Below are 27,617 nucleotides of genomic sequence, written 5' to 3'. Positions count from 1 at the left end.
GATTTTAATTAGAATGTATATTTAGACTTCAAATTTCGGAATTTGAGAGGTCTAGTTATGAGGGTAGGCTAAACTAACTGCAGTTCAAATAGTTGGTTTTAACTTTACCAAGGCTGTTTTAATACTGAATTGCAACTGCTGTTATGAAGACTGTATGAAAGACTCTTATTTTGTTGAGGTGTGGTTGCCTAGCGACGCTCCCTCGTGCAGTCTCATGTTTAGTTTTATCAGACGTAGCGTTCTATGATCTTTGGTTAGTAGTAGGCTATTACCAGAGAGTTGCAGTCATGACGTTAGCTTTATAGAGATTAATACAGAGTGAGTCTACTACCTGTAAGTTGAAGTTGTGTGCGTCCATGACAACAAAGTAAGTAAAAGTAATGTTTGGTTATGTGTATTGTAGGTGGGATGTGTCGTTTACGTTAATATAATGCAAGTGATTAGCATGCTAAACGGAGATTTAGCATTCAGGGGATGAATGAATGCTGTTTATGTTACGTGTGTAATTAAGACAAGTTGTGCTCATAGAGAGATAGAGATACACTTTATTTGGTAATCATATTACTAATAGCATTTTATTTGGTTCTTTACAGACCACACATTCCTATATGTATAAGTTCATCCACACTGTTGTGTGGAACCTGTTTGAAGAGAAAATAAAGAAACGACTGCTTCAACCGGTGTTTTAACTGACGCCACCCAAGCAACACAAAACCTCATTTCCATACAGTCCTTTAGCCCTCAGTAACAAAGACAGTTTGGAGCCTGGCAGACGTGAAGGCAGTGAAAGGTAATTAACTGCATGGTCCAAGAAGCCAAACTATGTTAACTGTAAATGTAATATGGAACGAGAGGTACATGTTGCTGATGTCGTTTCGCAACTCATCGAGCTAGCAATTGCTGTCAAGCTAGTCTACATCAGGCAGTGCATAGATAATATTATGACACTTTTTTACCGTCAGTGAAGCACCGAGTGAAAGTCAACGTTTGCTTTATATCCAGTGACAGTGGTGCTGATGTCGTTTGAATAAGTACAGTAAACTTATTCAGAAGATCTAAAAATATTTGCACTCATGCTAGCTATGGTCTATGTGCCACCTATGAATCCCCCTGTTGCTAGCTGCTGCCAAGTTGAAGTAGGCTGGTCATGTCTAAAGTGTGATTATTTTCAATAACTACTCTTCCTGATTGTCATTGACACCGTCAGCGTGATTATTTTCAATAACTACTCCTCCTGATTGATTGTCATTGACACCGTCAGGGTATGGCTCACCAAAAGAGGGAGAAAGTAAGCTGTGTATGGCAGGTACTTGTGTGGTAGGCTAGGCAGTACTGTTCCATGTAAACTGCAGTGGTGGACTGCGTGATCGCTGGTCAGGCCACCCCAAAGAGTAGCCTAGGCATCACCAAATGGAGGACCACGGTCCGGGTCCGGACACAGTGACGGTTCTGTCCGGACCCAGCCTAATTGTCAGCCTAATATCATCAAAGAGCATCGTCCGTAGCCAAGCCAATCAACTCGATTGTTTACCTTTCAGCAACAGAGAATAGGCCTAGCGGGAGAGAGAGGAGATGAGAGAAAATGGCTTGCTCAACAATTAGAAAAAAACGAACTTTTAAAGATGAATGGACGGACCAATACGTTCATTCTGCTGTGAATATGTGCTGTGAAACTGTAGCGACGTTAGCGTCACTAACACGGGTCGTTTGAGGAAAGGTACAAAGTCCGTGAGGGCAAGTAACACTTGAAAAACCGCCGTCACGTCATCCTGCACTAAGCTTCCTTGTACGCCGCTATTAAAAGTATTACGGTTCCCCATTGACTCCCATTGATTCCGATCGATGTGCTGAAACAAACGCTGCTGACATATGACAGTAACCATTTCACTTTGATAATAACCTACATTTTTGTCCGACATAATAGAGCAAGAATTTCGAAATTTTATTGACGCAACGTGGAGAAACTTAGTGGAGAACAAAAACATTACATCCGTGACCCATGTTCAATGCAATTCCCCATTGACCCTGGGTCACGAAAAATGGCAGCCATTATTTCTTGAATGTCAGAGTAATGACATTCAAAATGATACCTTAATAATACACCACCATTCATAAAGTAACGAAGTATGGAAAGCAAAACACAATTTATCACATGGATCACCCAAACGACTTTGTGCCAATTTTCAACCGCGCAGCTTTTATTATCATAATAATGGGTGTGAAATATTCCTTAACCACTAGATGGCGGCATGGCACAGCGCACTTTGCATGACACCGCAACCATGATACAGGAAGTAAATGGTTGCTGTGTCATGCAAAGTACAGAACAAACAAACTTAATGTTAACGAAGTTGTTAACATTACGCCCTGAAGTAATGTAAACTGTAGCCTATTGTTGTTTGTGCTACAAAGAAAACTTTAATTGATATTATTGCAATATAATTATTATGGCCAAAATTGTTTTTATGAAATGATATATCAAAGCAGGTAGAAGTAACTGTAGTCACTTGACATTTCTGAGGATTTACATATTTCCATCAGTGCAGTGGTATAGAAATTCTTCAGTGGAGGCACCACACTAGTTAATCACGCTATCAGCATCTTCTTACCTTTTCTTCTGTTATTACTATTCTTTAACTTTATGGTAGACAGCGAGTCCAGCAACTTGAGAACCTAGGATCCTGTTTATGTTTATGAATGTGACTCCAGTATATGTTGAGACATAAGGGTGGCAAATGATTATGTTAACAATGTCATCGAATATGTTGTACAAACAAGAAGAGCGAAATGGTAAGCTTTTAAGAAATCATCATCCACATCATAGTATGATGCTGTGTGGGGTTATGGACTTGACAGTTTTGCATGGAATTGCCCATACAGTATATACATACAGTATACATATTTAAGCAATATAGCACGAGTGGGAGTGGGTTGTTGCTAGATATTCCCACGGGTGTTGTTCGGCCGTAGCCTCGAGGCCGGAGGCCGAGTGGCGCAGGCAACAACACCCGTGTAAATATCCAGCAACAACCCACGATCACAAGTGCTATATTGCTTTTATACAACAATTCTACAACTTGTTTTTTGCGCTAATTTCCCATTATAATGTAAATCGCTAAAACTGTCTTGTTTGTAGAACTAACTTCTCTCCGCCACAAAGTTCTATTACTTGCAGGACAAACTGCCGTTACTAGTTCTAAATGGATGGTTGCTATGGCCAGTCATTAGTTCTAAAAGCACGTTGCTATGGCCAAAAGCCAGTCGTTAGTTCTATCTCTCCCGTTGTCAAGCAATGCAGAATATAGCCTAATAAACGTTAGCTCGCATTGCGTCTGGTTAGGACATGCTTTTAGCTTTGAAACATCACTATTTTACTTAGCCTACTTGCCATCCAACTAGCTAATATCCACCTCCGTCATATTCTATGTTCTGAGTGTCTGTATTTCAGCTTGGATGCAACGTGACAGTTCGTTTTACACTTGACAATTTGACATTGTATCGCAGAGTGATTTATTATTAGCTGTGAAAAGTCAGAGTGGATTATCGTGGGATATTTCAACTCATGGAACGTCTCTCGGCCAATCAGAAACAAAGTAACAGCTTCATAGAACCCAATTGTTGTATAATAAGATTTGACACATTGCAGTTTTTTAATGCTGGGGTTAATTATAAATCAAAGAATTGTGGGTACATGTGGGTGAACTGTGCAACATGCAGTGTGTGTGTGTGTGTGTGTGTGTGTGTGTGTGTTTATGTGAAAGTCTTCGTTGCTAGTCAACTCAGCGACATGCAGTTTGTGGACAAGAGGCAGATGTAACGGACTGATGTTTCTGTTTGAAAGAGTTGCTATAACACATTGCAACTTATTCAACAGTGAGTAAACTGCGGATGTTCCCGCATAACAGGATAGCTATACTCCTAACATTACTCGTATTTGTTCTAGAAACATGCCTAGTTTCTTAGGCTCCCTCCTTCCTTCAGTGGTTACGTGTTTCATGCTAGCTACACGTGAACAACTCATACTTAATTCAACACAAGGTCTACAGACCTTAGAGGTGTACATTTCATTTTCATACATCAAAGCGTTCGCCCGTGACAGCCAATCAAATTCGATGGTGAAGCGTCCAAACAGGAAGTGAGGTCAAATCTCGGAAATGCTGTGAGGTATCGAGACCATATTTGGCGGGATGATTTTGGACACCATCCAAAGTAGCCTCAGTAAATGTGTTGTAATTTGGCCACTAGGGGGCGCCGCAATTAGCAAAAATGCATTTTGGCTCATATGTCTTTACGTCTTTGGGATGACATCTACATTTTTACATTGGAGGTGCTCTGGGACATACCACTGATAAACCTAGGCAACTCGTCAGGTCAGTGTAAGAATTCGGCAATCGAGGGCAACGTCGCCAAACTCGAAGCAGCTTCGCGTCTTGGCCAAACTTTGGCGCTTTGACCTGAGGGCGAGCTGTCGCGTGTCCTGCCGGGGCGCTCTCGCGGCGCTTCGGAGCAAGCACACTTCGCACTTTCCCACCGGGAAATGCTTTCTAGTTTTTATTTATCTTAAGTCCAACTCTTGTCTCCCTATCTTGTCCTAGGGATTTGGAGCTAGAGACGCCGTTCCACCTCTCACGGCTGCGTCCTGATGCGAGGATGGTGGCTTGTATAAAGCTTTTCGATACACCTTGTCGTTCTCCCGTTATTCCAGTTTTTCCGGTCGATTTTTCCCCATAGGAATGAATGGAAAAGCGACTTTTGAGCGCCGATGCCCACACATTTTTCCACCTGTAGCCCAAACCGTAAGACATAAAGTTATGAAATTTGGTACGCTGATAGAAGAGACTACCCTGATTGACACCACCAGGTTTCATGCTCGCCACTCTCACGCCCTAGCGCCACCAACTGGTCAAAGTTGGAAAACACGTTCATGCCCGTAACTTTTGATCCGTATGGCCGATTTTGATAAAACTTATACCATTGGAATCCTCTGACTCAGCCAATTCCAACGCACCATGTGACGTCATTTTCCGCCATGATGGATTTTCCACCATTTTGAATTTTGTCCAAAGTCAAAGTAAAGCAACCCTGGCCGCATAGTTTATCTGATCGTCATGAAACTTGGCATGCGTGATCTACAGACCAAGGCGGATCAACTGCCTTGATTTCGCCTTCATACGTCAAAGCGTTCGTCTGTGACAACCAATTAAATTCAGCAAGCGAAGCCGCCAAACAGGAAGTGTGCCTATCTTGTAAATGCTGTGACGTATGAAAGCCATATTTGGTGGGATGACTTTAGATCCCATCCAAAGCACCCTCAATAAATTTGGTGTTATTTGGTCTTTCGGTGGCTCTATAATTAGCAAAAACGTGTGTGTTGGCGAATGTATACTATTAAGCAGAATAGCTCATCTTAAATTGCTTAAGTAATGCCAAAAGGACATTCCAGAGTGATTTAAGATACAATGTTGATATTTCAAAAAAAAAAATTAAGTATGCCAATTCTTACAAAAGGAACTGGGAGGAGTCCCACTATGTGGTAGTTTTTGTGACACGGTTTAGCCCATCTACGCTATAGCACAACATCTTCTCACTAATTTTATATGAATTAATTGACTGAGATGGTCCGCAACGGTGCAATGCACGTGATCGATTGAGTTTGTCGGCAACGATGTCTCATCCAGAGACTTGTAGATCTTAACGATGCCGTGGCCCCGAGAGGCAAGTACGGACTTACTTGTTGTTAATGCCTGAATATGTCCAGGTGCTATTTATAGTACAGCAATCACACGAGTATTCACTGTGACGGTGTTTCGTTTTTGACAATTTGTAATAGTTTCTGTTCGTAATGAATTACAATTTAGGACATTGTAAGGATAACAGGACATCGTTTGATATATTTGTGATGTTTTGAGAGGAATTCGATTTTATTTCGTGTTATTTACCATAATTCACCGGAGCATTCTGGGTAAATCCCTCCCTTAGAAAGACCGCTACTGCACGTAAACACCAGTCATTATGTTCGTGCACTTCCTGAGCGAGAGAGACATTGTGCTATCTTTGGCGTGCGTGTGATGATAATTGACCATAAACTGAGTTTGATACCTCATTCCTACATGTTTATTGTTTAGTCAATAATATTGTCACGGTCTGAGCCGACCAAGATTTCGTTTATGCTATTGCACTCATTTACCAGTCATTTGTTATGTTAGAGCGCCATCTACTGGCCTTATCAGAATCTACTTTGGAGTGTAGTAGGCTAGTAAATACCTATGGTAAATACTACTTCCTGCTTAGCGTTAAAACGAAAGAAGTCACCGAGATGATTCACACTGGTTGCTGTCTCCGGACAATTTGTTTTTCACCTGCTATAGTTATTTTTTACCCATACGAAGGCAATGCCTGTAAGTATACATAGTTCTAGTGAAATATGTGTTTAGACATACAGAAAATAAGATATGTTTAAGAGAAAGATTTCTTTGTTTTTTGAAATGGCGGCAATTATGCGTGGCTAGACAAGACAAATGGACTGAAAATAGTTTATTTTTGTATTCACAGTTTTACAGCATAAATGAAGGAAAGGAGAAAAAAGTGAAGATTTCCTGCATTCTTTGTTCGTCCTAGCCTAGTGATGTAAACTTGCTGGATAGCTGAGCTAGCTCAGAACTTAGTGAGGCCAGTAGCCTACATTATTTACTGTTCAACATATGTTGTAACGTGCCTGAAACATGTTTTAACGTCTTTAGAAGATTACAGCGGCAAAATAAACGAAAGTGATAGTAGCAGTGGTATAAGCGGAATAATCAACTCCGCGCCCTGTGCGTTTCTAGGAAAATAATGCACTTATCGAAGTGTAAGTCCCCTCCGCCTGCGTGCATTATTTTCCTATAAACTTACCACGCGTCGTTGATCCCTTAAATATGCACCACGGGTGGTGTAATGGGTATGAAATCGGACTTCGGCTCATAGACTCAAGGTTCGAATCTGTGCTCAGGTGATGCTTAAGTTTTTCATGGTACGAACGACTCTCTCTTTTCTTAGATGACGTTACCTCGCGGCAAATAAGAGTTTGTGCTTTTTGAACCTGTCAAAGATAAACTAGTTTTATTTCAGTTTTGTACAGTTGAGTAGAAGTTTAAGTCAACAGTGGCAGCGCTGCCTGGAAGACAACTCAGAAAGTAACTCTTTGAACTAACTTGCCTTTGATCAAGCTACCACATGACCTCATCAGCCTAATATTTGTATAATCACTTCCATATATTGTAAGTTACCCAGATATGGCGAAACAGCTACAAACTGTAGAGCTGGTAAATAGCCTACAGGCCTATTGACAGGGTACATGGATGTTAGACATCGGGTGTAAATAGCATTGTTGATTAGACACACCCGGGTGTAAACAGTAATGTTGATTATTTGCACCCGGGTGTAAATAGTATTGTTGATTATTTGCACCCGGGTGTAAAGTGAGTGTCTATTTGCACCCCTGGTTTTTGCATCCCTAGTGCAAATAGCCTTGACCACATAGCTGAGCTATTTGCACCCTGTGATGTAACAACAAAATAGTATTATTGACTATGGACATCTGGGTGTAAATAGTATTACTGAGTATGGACACCTGGGTGTAAATAGTATTATTGACTATGGACACCTGGGTGTAAATAGCAACAATGGCTATTTGCCCTATGCATGAATAACAGTGTAACAGTGATCGCTATTTACAAATACCGGGTGCAAATAGCATCTGCCATTATAGACACCCCGGGTGTAAATAGTAATGCTCATAATTTGCACCATGGGTGCAAATTATTAATATAGTTAAACTTGCTCTTGACATAAATTTCCATGAAGTAATAGGCTATAGTGTAAGTGTTCTTTGAAATGATAATACTTCATGTGTTTCACTTAGGAATCTACCGTTTATACTGTTGTAAGGATGTTGCATTTCCAAATAGAGGAATTTTTTAACGCTATTACACCGTACCATTTTACGCCGCTAGATGGCGTAATTGACCACATAATAACTGTAGTCACGAACAAAAAGGTTCCCTTTCTATCTTGAAGGGGTTAGCGTTGCTGTATGTGTGTCCTGGCTTACAATTCAGTTTAATGAGCTTAGTGTTGATGCATTTCTGTATGCTGCAGATATATTATTTGTAAGACTAGAACCTAAATTGTATTTGTCTTTTTCTTATTTCAGACTATATATATATATATAAATAGCCATACCCATATTTCTCTGTATGGAAATCCTGAATGTCTCTGCTGGAACAATACAAAGTTAAACCCCATCTCTTCTCCGTCCTATATTCTAACCGATATACCATCCAGTATATTGCCACTACCCTACCCGAATCAGTGCAAACCTATAACTTCCCCAATAATAATAGTAATTATAATTAGGTACAAATAATAGTTTCCGCTTTAGGGAGAAATCCCAGAATTCCACTACACCTAAGGAAAGTGGGAGCTACGTTTTTCGACTCGGTAGGCAAGCTTATGTGTGGAGACTTAAACTGTGAAGTTTGGCCCACTTATAGCAGTTAACAATTCTAGGTCCAATTAATTACATCCAACACAAAGTGTTATAGAAAGTATTACTGTGTGTTTCATTTAACTATTGTTCATGGTAAACATTTAATTAATTTAGGCTATGGGTGGTATAGGTGAATTATTACCACACAGTTACTATTTAGAACTACGTAATCCTTAATTGAGATTTCATTGAAAGTGATAGGTTGAACTTTTAAAAAGGGGTTTAAAAACTATTTTTGTACTTTCATTTTATTATGTCATACTGAACTGAATTCTCAGAGTTAAAAACAAAGGATACAATAAATGTTTTGTGATGGTTGCATAGTATTTCATTTAGGATAAGCTATATCAAAGCAGGTAGAAGTAACTGTAGTCACTTGACATTTCTGAGGATTTACATATTTCCACCAGGGCAGTGGTAAAGACATTCTTCAGTGGAGGCACCACACTAGTTAATCACGCTATCAACATCTTCTTACCTTTTCTTCTGTTATTACTATTCTTTAACTTTATGGTAGACAGCGAGTCCAGCAACTTGAGAACCTAGGATCCTGTTTATGTTTATGAATGTGACTCCAGTATATGTTGAGACATAAGGGTGGCAAATGATTAAGTTAACAATATCATTGAATATGTTGTACAAACAAGAAGAGCGAAATGGTAAACTTTTAAGAAATCATCATCCACATCATAGTTTGATGCTGTGTGGGGTTATGGACTTGACAGTTTTGCATGGAATTGCCCATACAGTGTGTATATATATATATATATATATATATATATATATATATATATATATATTAAGATTTGACACATTGCAGTTTTTTAATGCAGGGATTATTTATAAATCAAAGAATTGTGGGTAGATGTGGGTGAACTGTGCAACATGCAGTTTGTGGACAAGAGGCAGACGTACAGACAGATATTTGGGTTTGAAAGGTGTGTGTGTATGTGTGTGTGTGTGTGTGTGCCTTGTTGCCGGTGTACAGTATTTCTGAATATGAATGCTGTCTGGACAGGAAATGGCATAGCTTTTATCACATGCAACCAATCCAAAATCGATTTCATATTCAGAAACGTTAACCAGTAACAGCCTGGTTGCTTTGACATATCAACACCAAATTTGATCCTATTACACCATTTGAACAGGTGAGTTGTCCTGTTTATTCTACCATCAATTTGGGGCTATAACACATTGCAACTTACTCAACAGTGAGTAAACAGCAGATGTTCCCGCAATACTCCTAACATTACTCGTATTTGTTCTAGAAACATGCCTAGTTCCTTAGGCTCCCTCCTTCTTTCAGTGGTTACGTGTTTCATGCTGGCTACACGTGAACAACTCATACATAATTCAACACAAGGTCTACAGACCTTAGAGGTGTACATTTCATTTCCATACATCAAAACGTTCGCCCATGGCAGCCAATCAAATTCGATGGCGAAGCCTCCAAACAGGAAGTGAGGTCAAATCTCGGAAACGCTTTGAGGTGTCAAAACCATATTTGGTGGGATGATTTTGGACACCATCCAAAGTAGCCTCAGTAAATTTGGTGTAATTTGGCCACTAGGGGGCGTCGCAATTAGCAAAAATGCATTTTGTCTCATATCTCTTTACGTCTTTGGGATGACATCCACGTTTTTACATTGGAGGTGCTCTGGGACATACCACTGATGAACCTAGGCAACCCTTCACGTCAGTGTAAGAATTCGGCAATCGAGGGCAACGCCGCCAAACTCGAAGCAGCTTCGCGTCTTGGCCAAACTTTGGCGCTTTGACCTGAGGGCGAGCGGTCGCGTCTCCTGCCGGGAAGCTGTCGCGGCGCGTCGGAGCAAGCACACTTCGCACTTTCCCACCGGGGAAATGCATTCTAGTTTTGTATTTTGAATTTTGTTTTGTGAGGCGACCTTGGGTGTCTTGAAAGGCGCTTTAAAAAATAAAATGTATTATTATTATTATAATATATAAATGTATTATAAGTGTATGGTTTGTTTACAATATGTTAGCTATTAGCTTTGCAGCAAAGCTGTGGTTGGAAAGGCATTTGCAATCGAACCAAATCTGCAACAAAAATCCTACATACGCTACATGACGCTATCCTACATACTTCTACCCAAGGATTTTGGCTCGTAGGCCTACAGTAGTCTGGCCCAACCCGCCTAGCTCGGTTCGCCTACGGTTTCACCAATCAGCACACAGTTTAGACTAGAGCGATGGCTCTGAACTTGCCTGTAGTTCAGCAGCTTGTAGTTCAACAGCATAGGAACGTGTTTGTTATTCTCCCCTTGGAAAACAAGGAAATATCCAAGTGAACACAAACTGAGCGGTAGAGATGAGTAAATAAATACATAGGCCTAAATAAATAGCCTAGTTGCTGAACTATGTACAAAACATCCTTAGAAAGTCTTCTGTAGTCTGCATTGATCTGGTTCTGTTTGTTGCAGAGAAAACTCCAAAGAGATCCTCCAAAACAATGGGTTTTAAAGGAGCCAGAAATGAGACACTGCCAGTTATTCCTCCATTTGTTCCACCGCCCATCGCAACCCCATGCAATCACAGACAAGAAGGTACATACAGTAGATAGCGTTTATGAGAATTGCGCCACAGGCTTGATAAACTTCCAGATCTTGGTCTACACCAGGACTATTCAATTAGAAATTAATTCAGGTCAGATTCAGGTAAGCATCAAGGAACAAAACTGGCTGCATATTTTCATTGGGCATGTGTCCATTTTCAGTACTTAATATTGCTTGATTCACCATAGTCCACTGTAGGCCTATATGTGAAATTGGGCCACCAATTGAATATGCCTGGTCTACACTGTAAGCCTTTCTAGCTAATGATTATTCTGATGTGATTAAATTTCTGTGTACTCTTAGAATATGATGTACCTTATGTTCGTCTGATTCAGAACTCAGGCTTTACCAGACACTGGAGGAGATAAAGGGCCAAGTGCAGCAGAACACGTTACTCCTTCAAGCTCTTACCAAAAAAGAGAACGCAGCAGACACCATTGATGACAACTTTCAGTTCCCTCTTCAGAGCATGACTGACATTAAAAGCCTTGAGGACCAGTTGTCCAACCGAGACACTAAACGTTCTCTGGTAAGTTCGTACTGTTGCTTTTTGGTTTGGTAATAATGCAATGTGCCAGTAATGTATGTTAGTGTGTTGTTATGTTATCTTTTCACACAGACAAGGTATCTCTGTAGCCTGGGTGGTACAACGGCAAAATACATTGTGCACCGCATCATGAAGCATGTCATCACTGATGAGCTTGCTAAACAATTTAACTGGCAAGGGAGAGGAGACAAGAGCCCCTTTTCAGGGCTCATTTTGGCAAAAGCGGTCATAGGTACTGTTTTAAATATTATATTGCATGTTGCTACACCATAATACAAAGTTGCATAACAATTGTTTCACAGCAGGAGAATAATATGTTTAAAAGCTGTAACGGCTAGAATTTATAAATAGTTGTTGTTGGTTTTTTTAAGTAATATCAATGCATATCAATGGGGCGATTTGTAGCAGCAGTGTGGTAGTACTAACAGCAGAGGTATGTGCAACTTCCATAGTGCATAACAGATTTTGTGGGTCTGAGTCCAGTGTGTGTGTGTGTGTGTGTGTGTGTGTGTGTGTGTGTGTGTGTGTGTGTGTGTGTGTGTGTGTGTGTGTGTGTGTGTTGTTAACAGAATCAGCCAAAAGGCAGGGAGCCACTGTTATAGAGGCTGAAAATTCTATCAAAAACTGGCTCAAATATAGTTGTGACCGGAGTGGAGGGAGAAAAGAGAGAGCTGCTCAAAAAGGTATGCTTAATGATCTAATGAAAAAAACACTGTTACATTTGTCTGATTCTAAATGGTGTTCATCACAAATATTGATTGATATATTGACACACAAACAGTGACTTCCATAATTATTGACAACCCTGGAAAAGACCTTGCACCTTGTGGTCAGAAGGTCTACCTATTGCCTTGTCTCTTGCCCTCAGCAGCCTGTGTGTGTAATATTTCATAAAACACATGCCACAATTATTAGCAAATATTTGTAAAAATGGTCTGGATTAGGCTTTATGCATGCATGAGGTATAGCAAGTATATGATCACCAATTAAATTCTATCTCCTGTTAAACTCACTGGTTTGTTTCTGCAAAGGCAAATAATACCATCCCATTCTTATTATGTTCCTATTCCTCACCACAGTAGTTAAACAACATGGGTTTACAAGTGATTGTAGGTGAAATTACTGTCCGCTTTTTTTTTTTTTACAGAAAAACAGAAATCATTGCCTCACCCCATCTCTTTGAGCAGCTCTGACAGTGAATGTAAGTTTTTCATGCAATTTGTCTCTCCTGATATATTTGGTCATTTTGCCGGTCAGCTTGTTTTGTTTGTTTGTTTATTTATTCTTTGTTTTAATATTTTTTTCCAGGAGAATGCTACAAGAAGTCAGAACTGGGAGTACACTACATACATTCAACTCATTAACACTAGAAGCGCCGCGCCGTTCTGACCCACTTATACCTAGAAGCGCCGCGCCCCGGTCATTTGACCGCTTTGACGACCTACTAGAAGCGCCGTGCTGGTGTGAACTACTTAAAGCGCGGCGAGGCGGTCAAAAGACCGTTGAGTCCTTAGACTGGGAGGCTGTTGCTTACACAAAATGATCGCTAGATGGCGCTTCGTGCACGAATCAAATCGTTTGGTCATAAATTCAGTTTGCACTAAGCCATGTATCATTCGTGTCAGACCATGTTGTTGATAGTCTGTGGTTGTTTCATTATGACATACAGCACGTTCGAGTTATCTGTTCATTTATTTGTGTTGATTTGTGTTGTTTGAGGTAAAAACTCTGGAAGAGTTCTTGAACAAACCTTAAGCAAACTTGACTTTCAACTAAAATGCTCTAAAAGTGAATGGGTGGCACTTCTATTCATTTAATAGGTAGCCTATATGTTTGCGCCGCCGAAAATGAACAGTCTGCCGACAATGAACAGTCTGGTTTCAATTACACAGTAGCCAGGATTTCAGGCCGCATTTTACAGGCTACCGTGGCTACTTTCTAAAACAATTTTTATTAATTTAGGGAGAAGCATCTTATAGGGTCTAGCTACATCGGAGGGAGGGAGATAGAGAGCTATGCTGAGCAGAAAGATATTCTCCGTTTTGTGAATGTGTATGACATGTTTGCGATGTCTGCTGAAAAAAAGCTATAGGCCTATTGTTTCTACAATTTAAGCTAACGTCTACGTGAATTCGAGATTCAGCATTGAGACACACATTTTCACTGATTAGTAGAAGAGAACTGTAGCCCACTGGTTAGAGCTTCGGCCTCATAGTTAAAGGATTGCTGGTTCGATCCCCGACCTGTTCATGGCGGAAGTTCTTTTAAGCAAGGCATCAATAAATATAGGCTATATTCTATTTTTTCTATTCACACAACTAGAACTACACGCACGCTGGCGAATTCGAACATTCTGAAACGCGCATATGCGGCGAAACATGATTGCGCATTCTTCCACGAGTTGCCTAATTAGCCAGCCTACAGCCTAGCCTATGCACAGAGAGAGGCGGTGGGGGTGGGGAGGCAGTTAATTGTCCTCGATGCCGCGGTGATGTCTGTAGTAGCCTAGCCTAGACGAGTGTATGGGGGAGGGGGAATGATCGGTTTCATCATCCAAAACCTAAGGCTGCAGCCGCCAAAGTTTTCATGACTGATAATGGCTTTAGTTGCCACTTCATGTCTAGATGTCTATATTGTACTAGATCTCAACACACAATGGCCGGGTTTCCCAAAATCGTTAAGAAGCTCTTAAGTCCTAAGAACTTCTTAGGAGCGTTCTTAGAACATTCTTACAACGCTCCTAAGAAGTTCTTAGCACTTAAGAGCTTCTTAACAATTTTGGGAAACCCGGCCAATGTTATTGTATTGTTTTGGACAACGTTCTGCACGTTTCACTTCAATGTAGACTGCATGCGTTGTGAACAGCGCAGCAATCTCTGTAAAGGAAACGGTGGAAGTCGCAGTAGCCTAATAGCCTATCGCGTTCAATGTTGTAAGTCCGTCTGTTCCAGAATATTTGGTTCATATCATCAATCTTTGGTTTTGGTGTTTGTGCAACCGGGCTCTGAAGATTTAACAAAAGGCTAACTAGCCCTACATAGGAATTAGGAAAGTATGTAAGGCGAGATCAAGATTAGGCTACGTTGTTTGCTTCTTTCCCCCATGTCAACTCACTGTGTGAGTCCTGTGTATCGTAGCAACGAGCAGTGTGTCCAGTGGGAAAATCTCATGTAGCCTAGGCCTAATTTCTAGGCTCGTTTATTTTTCGCGTGTCTCTATGATAGACTTTTTGCATCTAAAAATAATTATAACTGGCTTAGTCAAAGTTTGTCAGATGGCGGCTCAATTTGGCTCAGAAAATTATTGGCTGGCGAAATTAGTTTTCGTTAAACAGTATTGTGATTCATCCGTTTATTTCAGATAGTTTGTTATTAAAAATCATTAACAAAAAAATAATTGTTCGTCGACGTTGAAAAACAGTCAGCGAATTCAGTCTATATGAGCTACATTTTTTCGCTCGTGCCAAGTAGCGAACCCAGGTCTCCTGCGTAGTAGTTGAGAGAGTTAACAATGCACCACTGAATGAATGTACCGCTATCAATTGGAAAGAGATTTCTTTGTCCAGCAAATAGCCTATGTAAGAAAATGCTTATACATTAGTCTGAGCTTTAAAAGATAGCCTACAAATAGAAGATAAGATACAACTATGAATGTACGTAGGCATACGCACCCTACGTAGCCTACATAAATAGGCTTCGACGAATTTCAGCTGAAAATAATTTTTACACACGTAGGCCTGCCTAATAGAACAACGTCGCAGAACAACGTTTTCAAAACAAACTCGCATTTTACCACTGTAAATCGCCTCCATAGACTATGCCATGTAAATGAAAAATAGTTATTAAAATAAATCACATATATAATACATATTGCACATATATAAACTATATGTTTTATGGTAAAATATTATTCTCATGCCCGACTGACAGGAAATCCTTGCGACATCTGCTGTGAGAAAAGAGAATAGCAGCCTGGACAAACATGGCCGAACGCGAGACAACATAGTGTTGTCACATAAGTGAGCGCAAAATAGCTCTAAACTAGCTTGTACCGGTGTGCTTTTCATCATGTAAAAATTCTGGGTGACAAAACACGCGTATTTAGGAAAAGTCAAATTTGCTGCTGGCAGGTCTGCGGATCATTTCACAAAATGTTTGTCCAGGGTGGTCCAAGTATCAGTTGGTAGAAATGTTTAGGTTTGAAACCAATTTATCCAACGTTGGCCCAACCATATCTATATAATACCCTGTCAACCTGCTGCCAACCTAAACTCAACTTATCCAACGTTGGCCCAACCATATGTTCATAATACCCTTCCAACCTTCTGCCAACCAAAAAAACAAATTATCCAAGGTTGCGCCAACGTTGGCCCAACCATATCTTCATAATACCATTCCAACCTTCTGCCAACCAAAAAACAACTTATACAACGTTGGGCCAACGTTGGCCCAACCATATTTTCATAATACCATTCCAACCTCCTGCCAACCAAAACCCAACCTATCCAACGTTGGGCCAACGTTGGCCCACCGGACAAAATTACGTTGGCCCAACGTCAGCGCCCAACGTTGGCCCAACACAACTTCTGACGTTGGCCCAACGTCAGCTTGCTACCTGGGTAGCCTCTAGGTAGTATCCCCCAATCAACCTAGGATCGCTGCTGGTGGTGTAAGCCAGATCATCTTCCTGGAGAAGCCATCTAGGCAGCCATTGACACACATGCCATATCGCTTCAGTTTGTCATAACTGTTCAAATGCCAAATGAAATTTGGACTTTTGGCAAAATAATGGCGACGCCGGAGACGTCCCGCCTGCCTTTGCCTGACACCCCTTGGATCCAGCTCCCTCAGGACCAACCGCACGTCCTCCTTCCTCAAAAAAAGAAACAAGTTTTGCAAATGCCATTTGTTGTATTCTTCACTTTCAAAGTTGAACTCCACGCGGAAAATGCGCCCTTGTTTTCATGAACACAATGTAGCGTACCTCACCTTTCACAACACACGCGTCTCCAACCCGGGTTAGGGAGCTTTAAGTAGGTTACTTTGGCCGGTTGCTTTCGCTTACGGCCATACCACGCTGAACACGCCCGATCTCGTCCGATCTCGGAAGCTAAGCAGCGTCGGGCCTGGTTAGTACTTGGATGGGAGACCGCCTGGGAATGGCTCATGACCCCCACAAGTACATATTGCTCAGCCCTGGGAGCGAGCAAAAAGGATCAAAACGGACAGCTCCATCTGGTGGTCAAAGTCCTGAACTGTTATTTATTAGGTGGCCTAATTTATTGAAATCCATTAGTCTGCTGAATATTTTGCTCTTTATTTTCATAGTTTGATTTGATCTAGCTGATGTGATTCATAATTTTCAAGAGGAAATGTGTGCAATATTACATTTGGGCTGAATCAAGACAGGGTGTAATGCATCAGTGAACTGTCACTTTGTCTGGAAGACATCAGAGCCGTTCACAGAAGTCATCGTTGTGATCACTCAGGGGATACAGCCAGCGCACAGAGGGGTGTATTCATACCTCTGGTAGAGGCAGAGAAGACACAAGGACTTCTAAATTATGTGGGTTTTTTTACACTATCCCACCCCTTCTGAAACCCAAGCATACAGAGACTCCAACATACTTGAAATACTTTTACAACTTTTATTTTTCACCTAGAATGTGTTTCATTTAAAAAGCAGTGCATGAAAGCACATGTGAAACATTTACTACCATTTGCAAACATTTAGTTACACATGGAGCTGACAGACATACAAACATTACAAGGACACACACACACACACACACACACACACACACACACAACAATAATAATAATAAATCAAGAACACTTAATTAAAAACACAAACTTGTACTTCAGATAAAAAAAATGAACAATTGGTTTGTACTGGCCAAAAGCCCAATAAATAACAGGATTATCCAAAGACTCAGGTCACCAATCAACAAATAAAGGCTCAAGCCATTCCTGTAAGATACATTTGTTGTGTGTGTTTTCAAGACATACAAACATCACAAAGACATGAAGCTGACATTGGCCTTGATATTGAACATGACAGAACATATTTATATATATAAAAAGATAATACAAAGTGCCTTTTAAGAGCAACATAAGTAATAATAAAAAACAAACACAAGAACATTTTTAAACTGTTAAGTGCATGTTTTAAAATGTTGAACTATACAAATAAATAGATTGCTTGTTTTTGTGCATGTGTTTGTTTGTGTTTCAAAGTACTTCAGCATAACACAAACAAGCCTCTTTCTCTCTCCTACAGATGGCACAGGAGAAGTGGCATCACACAGGTGAGTTATTTACAGTTATTCACATAGTTCCTCTTTTCCAACTCCGCATCCACCACACATTTCAAGTGTTCAAAGCTGTCGTACACCACAGTGTCAGACCCAGAGGTGGTGGATATCCTAGTGGATGGACAGGAAGAAAATATCTTCTGGGTGCTTCCAGACACTTTAAGGTGTGTACCTCTTCCGCTGTCCACTACAATTGGGCACGTGGCAAGCCCCACATGGCCGCGAGGGCTTGTTTGGCATGAATGCCTTGACTGTTGGTGCAGGACGTACAAAGCTCTGGCTGCACGATGGCCCATGAAACAGGACGGAGGGAGCCTGTGGCTGTGGGGGGAGAACCAGCAGTATGGGTGCTGCCGACACAGGGGGTGGCGCATAGGTGGGCGCAGCAGGCTTTGGCTGGAGATGGGTGGACGCAGCAGGCCCTGGCAGAATGGGGATGGGCGCAGCAGGCTTTGGCCGAGAAGAGGAGGACGACACCGTGGGCTGAACGGACCGGTTCACAGGAGGCACAGGCTCTGGCTCTTCAACATATAATCTGGAAATATAAAATAAACATGCAATGAGTATTGATATTACGTGTGTGCTATTTGCTTTCCACAGCCAACAGGTGAAAAAAAGTGCTTATGACAACCAAAAACAGCCCATTCATTCATCACTTTGTTTTTAACATGCAAATCGCGGTTGACATGTTTACACTTCTAAGGCATATTTATACATCAAACGTCAACTCCACACTTAAGTAACACCACCTCTATGGTCTTAAAAAGTGAGCTAGAGTGTCTGATGACATTTTTAAAGTGTTTCCAGGGATTGTCAGGTCATTACAGTGGCGATTGGTATATCTCATTCATTCACGTTCAATGTATTGTTTACCTCTGACAGGTGAAGGCGACACCGGTGGTAGCTAACGCTAGCTCGACAGAGGCGGCGGCTGAACAGTGAATGAAAACTTTGTCTATAGCCCCCAACTCCCACAAACACGAATTACTTATGAATACTAAGAAAACTATCTTCAAACAACACATTTGGGCTCTTAGACACTTTCAACGCATAGCAAACTCTACCGTTGTTACAGTGAGCAGCACTGTTTACCTTTGCGGCGCCGGTGAAGCACCCGATTTAGTTCCCCCCTAGTTCCTGTTTCCCTTTACGCTGCTAGACTAAATATCTTCCGTATTTGCTAGGTTACCGTACGTACTCACGGAAATAACGTAAGTCGAAACACAACTGGATGTACGGCAAGCGAAACGTTTCAAACTGTATTTTCTTTCGTTCTGCTGGAATTTGGAAACATTTCGTTTCACTGGGCTGTGAATGTAATGTTATTCTTAACCACTGTGATTGCAAATGTATTATAACTAGGCTACACAATATGTTATGTATATTCGTTTGTTATTTTCAAATTTCCCTGAATAAACAATGGCAGATTAATAAAATGTCATGAAATGAATAAGCTGCTTTCACAATATTTGCACAGAACATACTGGGAAGGGGGGAAACACTCTCCACATGCTAGCACATAGGCTACACAATTTATTGTTAATACACTGCATAAGGGATGTGTCAAAATGATTGTGTGTGAACTCAGGGACAACACGATTTTGTGTTCATTTCTTGCAGCAACAACAACAACAAACACAAACAAACAAAAAGGTACACCATTTTGCAGATAGACATTTTATTTGGTCATTTCACACATGCATAGCATGAATAGTCTTTGTCCAGTGAGGGATTTCCCACACATCCTACGTGAAACCATCTGTCGCAGTAATCACAGGATATCTGAAATAAAACAAAAATACGCATAATTTTAATGAAACAGCAGTCCTGGTTATTAATCTATGTAACCTAAACACCAACCCAATGTCCAGTAATATGTAGGCCTACTTACCCAGACAACTTCCTTGGAATCGTCAAATGTTTCCGCCTCCCCACAGTGATGACACAGGTTGCTTAGGTCATCTATAAATTTGCCATGCAATGAACATTTGAGATGCACATAAAAAGCACACATCAACACACACCTCAAAGTTATAAAAAATGATAGGCCTACCGGAATGAGAGAGTATGCTTTCAGCTATCTCTTTTCTCATTTCATCCACTTTCTCCTTGTTTGCTGAAAATTGCATCGGGGTGTCACTGAGGATGTGCTCTGCAAACTGAAAATGTAAAAAAAATAAACACAAATGCACACTACCACTTATGATATTGGAATATGTGATATGTATTGTTGTCACACACTTTTAAAGCAAAAACTCCACAGGATGTGGCGTCACGCTGCAGTGGGTGAGTCACTGTAGTACATGTCCAGCGTGATACAGCTACATCCATTTTCCTCATCAGGGCTCTGAAAAGAAGTCAGTGCAGTTCTTGAAGAAGGAGTAGATACTGTTCAATGAACAATATACATTATGTGTGGTGCTGCAAATACCTTGTTGTCTCCAAACACCTTTTTATTTTTAATGCAGACTCTCCAAGTGAGTCCACAATTATGGTTTTTTTTTCTGATGGATAGATAGCCTGGGCAACATAATAAAATATATCAAAGAAAAATGGAAGAATATGAATGGATAAACATTTTGGGTTAGGGAAAAGTTAAAGGAAACTGAATACTTACAACAAGAAACCAGTGATGGCAGTCATGCACTATGCCTAGTATAATGCTGTATGAGGTTGGATCCAGCTATCAAAAAAATAAGAACAATCACACATTTGTAACAAAGACCTTGCTGAAAAGAATGTACCTTTATTGGTAATTTAGTTAACCTTATTATCCAAAGCAACTTGGAACAAGTCCGTGCCTACAGCTGCAGCCCCTAGGAGTGAACTCAACACCCTGAATGTTCTGGTTTGAATCCTAGATCCCTCACCACATCACCACCACCACCAATAACAACAACAGTGCATAGCACACCTTCAGTTTCACAGGCTTTTTCTGCCACATGGCCGTTATGGCAAAAGTGTCCATGTGGTAAGCAGTCTTGGGGGAGTTTTTATTGTGCTGCCTCACCATTATTTTGAGGCATGCATTTATGGCCTACATCAACATTAAGAATGGTCATAACATTAAAAAAACTGGAATACATATAGCAGGTAAACATTTTGAGAATCAAAGACTTGCGCACCTCACTCTCCAACTCCTTCCCGGGCCCAAGCTGCAGAATGTCCTTATAAAAAACTTTATATGGACCAACCCTTGCTAAAAGGACATGGCTATCATTGCCACTCCATGCATGTTTGATACCTATAACACATCGTAGCACACTTCACAAATAACAGAACTGAAATGACTTCTTCTTTTTGCATACATCACTAGACTAGTCTTACTTACGGCTGTGGATGACAGACTCCTGCTCTGGCTCCAGAATAGGGGATGTGGAGTCTTCACATACATGTACTGGCTCTGGCTCTGGGTCTGGCTCTGGGTCTGGCTCTGGCTCTGGCTCTGGCTCTGGCTCTGGCTCTGGCTCTGGCTCTGGCTCTGGCTCTGGCTCTGGGGATCTGGGCAGTTTGGGCATTGAAAGGTCCACGGGTGACAGAGGAGTGGATGGAACAGGTGGTGGTTTGGTTGTGAGGTCAATTGGGGAAGGTGTATCACTGTGTGGTGGTGCAGCTGAGAGGTCAAGAGGAGTCATTGGAGGTGATGGTGATCGTGAAATGATTGGGGTGTGTGGAGGGGATTGCTCAGAGCTACTGAGGCGTGCTTTTTTCTTGGGTGGTTCGGTAGGTTGGCTTTTTGTTCTGTGTGGAATGCGGGGTTGTGGATCTAGAAATGGCTTAAGGTGGTCTGTGTTGATCTTGGGATACACCTTCCCCACCTCATCAACCAGGTCTGCACTTTTGTCCATAATGTTGGTGATGGTGAATGGCCCAAGCCAGGTACGCTCCAGCTTCCCCCCTTTCCTCTGCTGTGTCCTAATGTTCTTTCGAAGGACCTTTTGGCCCACCAAAAGAGCAGAGGGATGGAGCACCTTGTGTCTCTTGTCTTGCTTTTTCTGTACGTTTGCCTTCACAATGGCGTCCATCTTCTCTTTAAGAGCAATGGCACCGGACACAGTTTGCTCCGCCAGTATGTCCTCCACTGAGCTGTCAACCTTTGAAAGAAAGAAAAACAAATCTTACAGATGTGTGCATTTGTAATGCTTACATTAATTAGAATTTTCTGTCAAATACACATTATGGCATACCTCATAATGTTCATTGGATTCACATGGATAGCGTGCCTCCATACCAAACATTAAAAAAAAGGGACTAAACCTAGTGGTGAGGTGAATCTTGGTCCTCAAACCAAACATCACTGGATCCAAATATTCGTCCCACTCTTGGGGCTTGTCTTTTACCAGTTTGCATAATGTTCTGGAAGCACAACATACCATTATTAATTGTCATTAGCAATTAGTAATGCTTTATATTGAAAACACACAAATATGAAATGTGTAGCCTATTCATTTTGTAAATGTAGCTTCACCTTTGAATTGTTCCATTCAATCTTTCCACTAGACCATTGGTCTGTGGATGATATGGAGCACAAAGACTCCTCTCCACATCAAGAAACTGGCATAAATTTTTGTTGATCTGTTTTGAAAACATTTGTAGAATAATGCAATACTAAGCCATGAATATGTATCACAGAATCCCACACATTCTCATCTTCTGAACTTTGATTAAGAGTGGTTCAATCTTGAATTTCCCCTTGGGGATCACTTAAGTATCTATCTATCTATCTATATCTATCATCAATCAACAAGCAAATCTATACTAACATCGTTGACAAATTCTCTCCCTTGGTCCGTGAGAATCCGCTGAGGTGCCCCAAAGCGGTAAAAAAAATTGATTATGCACTGAGACACCACCTCAGCGCTTTTGTTGGGAATTGGGTAGGCCTCCGACCACTTAGTATAGTAGTCCACAAGGACACACATATACTGATTCCCTTTGTTAGTTTGTGTAAGCTTGCCTACCAAATCCATCCCAATAAGCTCCAAGGGATGGTCCACCTTGAAATCACAACATAAATAGTGTCATTAAAAATGACAATATATTATTATTCGCCTATTATTATTATTATTATTATTATTATTATCATCATTATCATCATCATCATCATCATCATCTTTCTGTTGAATTAAAGGCTTACACATATTGGGATGTATTGGTTCTCTTGTTTAATTGACAGCCTGGTGTACTGGCACTTCGCACACTGTGAAACCTGATGTTTGAAAAGCAGACATGGGAAATGCAGTCCAGAAGGTGTTCATAGCCTGTCTGAAAACGCTAAAATTAAATAATTTCACAACTTACCCATTTGTCGATGTCGACACCCATTCCAGGCCAGTAAAACCTGGCTGAAATGGCATATTTGGTTTTTTGTGTGCCAAAGTGACCTCCATGGGGACTGTCGTGGAAGTCAATAAAAATCTGGTTGGCCTCTTCTGGCCCAACGGGAACTTTTCTTTTCAGTTCCACATTATTTTTGATGCTGACATGGAGCAGTTTTCCATCAGCTGAAATAATTTGTTGTAATTGCAAGTTAAAAACATGACTGCGTAATAAGTTTGAAGTAGTAACGTGTTTGTTTCGCAGCCTTTGTGTTTCCCCAGCCTAGTGAAATCTGTGCCCCTCGGCAATACGAGTAGGCTGAAGTCAATGCACTACTGCGTTGTGGCTTACCATCCAGTTGGAATTTGGCTGAGCGTCTGCGAATGATATATTTCTGCTCCTTTGGTATACCCGCAGGGTATATACCTGCTGTTTTATAATTGAGGATTTCCGTATAGGTATCGGGATCCATTCTCAAACGCCAGTGACAATACGTTCACGTCACAGGTCATTGTCACCTCCACAATTTATCAACTTTGCGCGCACTGACAGATTTCCATTTTCGCGCACCAGCCCCCATGGGCCGATAAAACAACATTTAAAAAAATAACAAATAAAGTTCCATTCATGAGTCAGTAGGCTATTAGTTTCCAGGTTACACAATGCATTTTATTCATTCAAAGACAAGCGATTTTAACAAGACACCATCTCACTTGGAAAACGTATTTCCCTAGTATCCATCCACCACCGTCACTTGATTGACAGCTCATCCCATTATAGTTCTTTAATTTATTTCTTCGTAAATTCTAAGTTAAATGTAGAGTGACCAATATTTTATATAACAATATATTTTAGCCTACAGGCCTATCCCCTACACCAGGCTTTAAATGCCTGTAGTGCGTAGCCTAATTCAGCATTTGCTTGGTTTATCGCTTGCTTAATCCAATTATTCATTCACAATACACCCGCAAAGTGTTGACTTTCTTCAAAATAAATAGCCATAGGCGCATCACAAGTCTGAGCATCTTTTTATTTGTAGCATACCTGAGAACATATCAGTAAACTCAGGCAATAATGAGTTTGACAATGCATTGATTTATTGACTCAAAACAAGCGACACAACAACAACAAAAGTCGTGGGTATATGCTACTCAAAAGTCTACATGGTAAATAGGATATTAGGGCTGTATTAAATTGAACCGGTGACAAAACATCGGTAACTTATGACAATGACAGGAGATTTAATCACTGCTACAATTACGCTATTGCATGCATACGCCACTACGTTTGTCCTATTTCGCTTTCCGTAGACCCAGTTGTGCTTGGTTCACTTGGGGGGAGGCGTCAATTACCATGGTTTAGCGAAGGGGAAACAGGAATGAGGTGGGGAACCAAATCGGGTGCTTCACCGGGTCAGAGTCAGCCTGCTAACGTTACGAGCTGCTAACGAGATATCGTGTAAAACATTGAATATCGGACCAACTATTAAAAAATACATCGAGTTTCATTCATTACTTGGCACATAACTATACAAAACTTACCTGAGAGTAAAAAACAAAAGGTCCAATGGGTCGGGAAAACGCCGCTAGCCTATCTCACGCTAAAATGGCGTCTTTCGGCTTTCCTTTCCGGTCCCTGGAACTAAACTTCCGGTCAGGGTAATAGCCGTTCATAGTGAATGACCACGGGGGAGCAGAGAAGCTAGAGGTGGTGTAATAAAACTCTGTGAACCGGTATCAAACAAAAACATCCCGTTTTTAGCTTTCGTACATTTCTCCTTGATGTGGGCCGTCGAAGAAAATGGATTCAAGCCACGAAGAGGGAGGAGGGAACACTATTTAACGTCTATAATGTCACAGTTGTTTGTAGCATAGCATTTTCGTATTAGCGACCTGTTCGGAATAGCTAGCTTCTAATGTTAGCGCTTTAAGTAAAGCCATGTAGAGTTAAATAAGACAGTGCCTTGTGTTTGTTCAACGGTCTCTGACACAACCCAAGCCAGGACGTCTGTTTTCACGACGACAACGAGGGACTGGGGTTGTTTGAGAAGTCCAACCGTGTGGAAAGGAAGATGTTGCAGTTGCTAGCTTAGCTAGCTTTGCTTCGGACAACGAACTAACGAACGACCGTCCCGGTAAGTTTTTATCCCCATTGAGTAGCGTTAAATGAATTGGCAAGGAGATAAATAGCCAGATGTACATTTGCAAATATATTATGTTTGTTTGGAGGTTTTTATTGGCTCTGTGCACTAGATATAGACGAACTTCCGTGTTTGTCTTATGGTTGGCGAACGTGTTTCTTGCCGTCTCTTCGTTGTCATAGCTGTCAGAAAAGCACCGACTAATGAGCACTTCAATCATACCAAAACGTAAGAAATACAATGCATGCAACTGTGTTTTGAGCTTCTTAAAACTGTGGGCGACTGCTGTGTGCCAGTTTGCTCGGTTTCAGGTCGATTTTAGCTTCCAGCTTTTTTTCTGAAAACACCAGCCTGTGTGTGCACGGAGGAGGGCAGGATTTCGGTGCCTGCTAACGTTACACGTTAATACAATTGCTTTTTGACATCGGGACTTTGTCTATATCTAGTGTACAGAGCCAATAAATTGCCCTAAGTAACAAAGCAAAGATATTCATGGGTTTCATTAGGTCACTTTCGACAGGTGCACTAACGCAGCACTCATAATCTAGGTTGATTTGATACACCTGTGGAAAGAGACCTGATGAGACCCATGAATAGCTAGAAATGTTAGCTCGGTTTAGACAGCATATTGTGTTAGTGTGTTTTTAAAACTAAAGCCTACCTTACACTTACAGACTTTAACAAGATTTGGGAAAGATTCTTGAAAGATTGTAGTCTTTTGAGTAGTTTGAATGAGGGGCATACGTTAAAAGACTACAATCTTTCAACAATCTTTCCCAAATTGTGTCAAAGTCTGTCTGTAAGGTAGGCTTAAAGCGAGAGATTATTCCATACACATATAGTTAATACATATTTACTGAAACACATATTCTTGTGGTGGTATGTGACACAGCACTCATAATTTACTGTCCTCATTAATTAGCATTGTTGCTTACAGTTTTTCTCTACTTGTTTATGTGTTTGCATCAGGTGCATTGGATGCAAGCTCACACGAGGATAAAGGAACTGGAGGTGCTTGTGTTGACATGTGAGTATTTCTACTTCCCTGCTCTTATGCATACACACCCATACACTCCCACAAAATCATTGACACATCACTCCCAACCATCACTGATCTTCATCACTCACGGTGTCTGCAACGTGCACACAAAATCATCAGAGACCACACACATCCCAGTCATGGACTGTTCTCCAACCGCCCGTCTGGGAAACGTTACAGGAGCCTAGGAGTTGCACTAGCAGGCTCAGAAACACCATAACACTGCTCAACACCAAGACCCACCACTAGCCCCTGCCCCCCTCTCCCTTGCACATGGACTAGAGATGGTCTGACTACCGATGATAACTGCCCTTTATCAAATGCACCTCATCAATGCACTATTATACAGAATTCTGTTTATATGGACTGTCTGATTACTCTATGCACTTTATGTACATAATGAATCAAGCTGCATTTGGTGTTTTATCTATATGTATACTGCTATAAAGAAAATAAGCACTTTTTAATGCGTCCGCATCCCGACCGGTATGTGTACGTTGTTTTCATTGAGAGGCTAAGTTTCTAAAACGAAGCTCATATTTTATGAATTGTAAATTAGGGCTGTTCTCTCCAATGAAACGTCTCCTGTGTTTTCGCTCTGCTTATAAAAACGGATTTTTTTTTTTAAAATCCCATCAAATACTTAGTGGTTTTATATTCTCATGCATGGCCAGACACTGATTTCTCTCCTTAGCTTTGAGTATCATCTTTGTTTGAAAAGCTGAGCTTTTTTTTTACTCCAGTGACATTTTCTAATTTACTTGTGGTAGTTTCAAATGGTGTACACACCAAGTGGTTTTTGCCATGCTATGTCACCATTACAATGTATTTAGCTTCTAAACAAATCTGTGAGCGTTTTAATCAGAGATAAAGCTGCCCTATGTATGTTGTACTGTGAGTAAAGTATGTGCACTTGCCTAACCAAACTCTTCTGTCAGTACCCATCGTTTTTAGGATAAAGAAGGAACAGTTATTGGAAATGTTACCAAGTTTTAAATGCCATTTGTTGTATTCTTCACTTTCAAAGTTGAACTCCACGCGGAAAATGCGCCTTTGTTTTCTTGAACACAATGTAGCGTACCTCACCTTTCACAACACACGCGTCTCCAACCCGGGTTAGGGAGCTTTAAGTAGGTTACTTTGGCCGGTTGCTTTC

The 27,617-nt window shown here is 40.9% G+C and overlaps 1 protein-coding gene, 1 long non-coding RNA gene and 1 pseudogene across 2 annotated transcripts; 1 reads left to right on the top strand and 2 right to left on the bottom strand.

The window, feature by feature from the left end:
* The first annotated feature begins 16,708 nt into the window (after positions 1-16,708).
* Positions 16,709-16,822, top strand: LOC134068257 (5S ribosomal RNA; annotated as a pseudogene).
* A 2,811-nt stretch (positions 16,823-19,633) lies between these two features.
* LOC134067038 (uncharacterized) lies at positions 19,634-20,988 on the bottom strand. The gene is made up of 7 exons (XM_062522065.1): positions 20,878-20,988; positions 20,581-20,646; positions 20,395-20,483; positions 20,205-20,310; positions 20,017-20,122; positions 19,855-19,925; positions 19,634-19,745 (listed from the first exon to the last, which is right to left on the bottom strand). The coding sequence occupies exons 1-7, from the start codon at positions 20,974-20,976 to the stop codon at positions 19,650-19,652; spliced, it is 633 nt and encodes a 210-aa protein (XP_062378049.1). The 5' UTR covers positions 20,977-20,988; the 3' UTR covers positions 19,634-19,649.
* Positions 20,989-22,289: 1,301 nt separating this feature from the next.
* Positions 22,290-22,744, bottom strand: LOC134067863 (uncharacterized). The gene is made up of 3 exons (XR_009936579.1): positions 22,727-22,744; positions 22,432-22,538; positions 22,290-22,319 (listed from the first exon to the last, which is right to left on the bottom strand). It is a non-coding gene; the product is annotated as an uncharacterized LOC134067863 (long non-coding RNA).
* Positions 22,745-27,617: the final 4,873 nt, after the last annotated feature.

The sequence above is a fragment of the Sardina pilchardus genome, chromosome 20 (genome assembly GCF_963854185.1).
Source record: "Sardina pilchardus chromosome 20, fSarPil1.1, whole genome shotgun sequence".
In the NCBI taxonomy this organism is placed as follows: Eukaryota; Metazoa; Chordata; class Actinopteri; order Clupeiformes; family Clupeidae; genus Sardina; species Sardina pilchardus.
Note: the sequence above shows the minus strand (reverse complement) of the source record. Positions and strands in the feature narration are given on the sequence as shown.

What these genes read in the sequence shown, in the direction of transcription:
- LOC134067038 (XM_062522065.1), bottom strand. Translation starts at nt 20,976, where the DNA reads ATGGTGAGGCAGCACAATAAAAACTCCCCCAAGACTGCTTACCACATG. An exon ending in AAAAGCCTGTGAAACTGAAG is followed by an intron (nt 20,647 to 20,877) that starts GTGTGCTATGCA and finishes TTTTTTTGATAG; the next exon opens with CTGGATCCAACCTCATACAG. An exon ending in AAGCATACTCTCTCATTCCG is followed by an intron (nt 19,926 to 20,016) that starts GTAGGCCTATCA and finishes GCAAATTTATAG; the next exon opens with ATGACCTAAGCAACCTGTGT.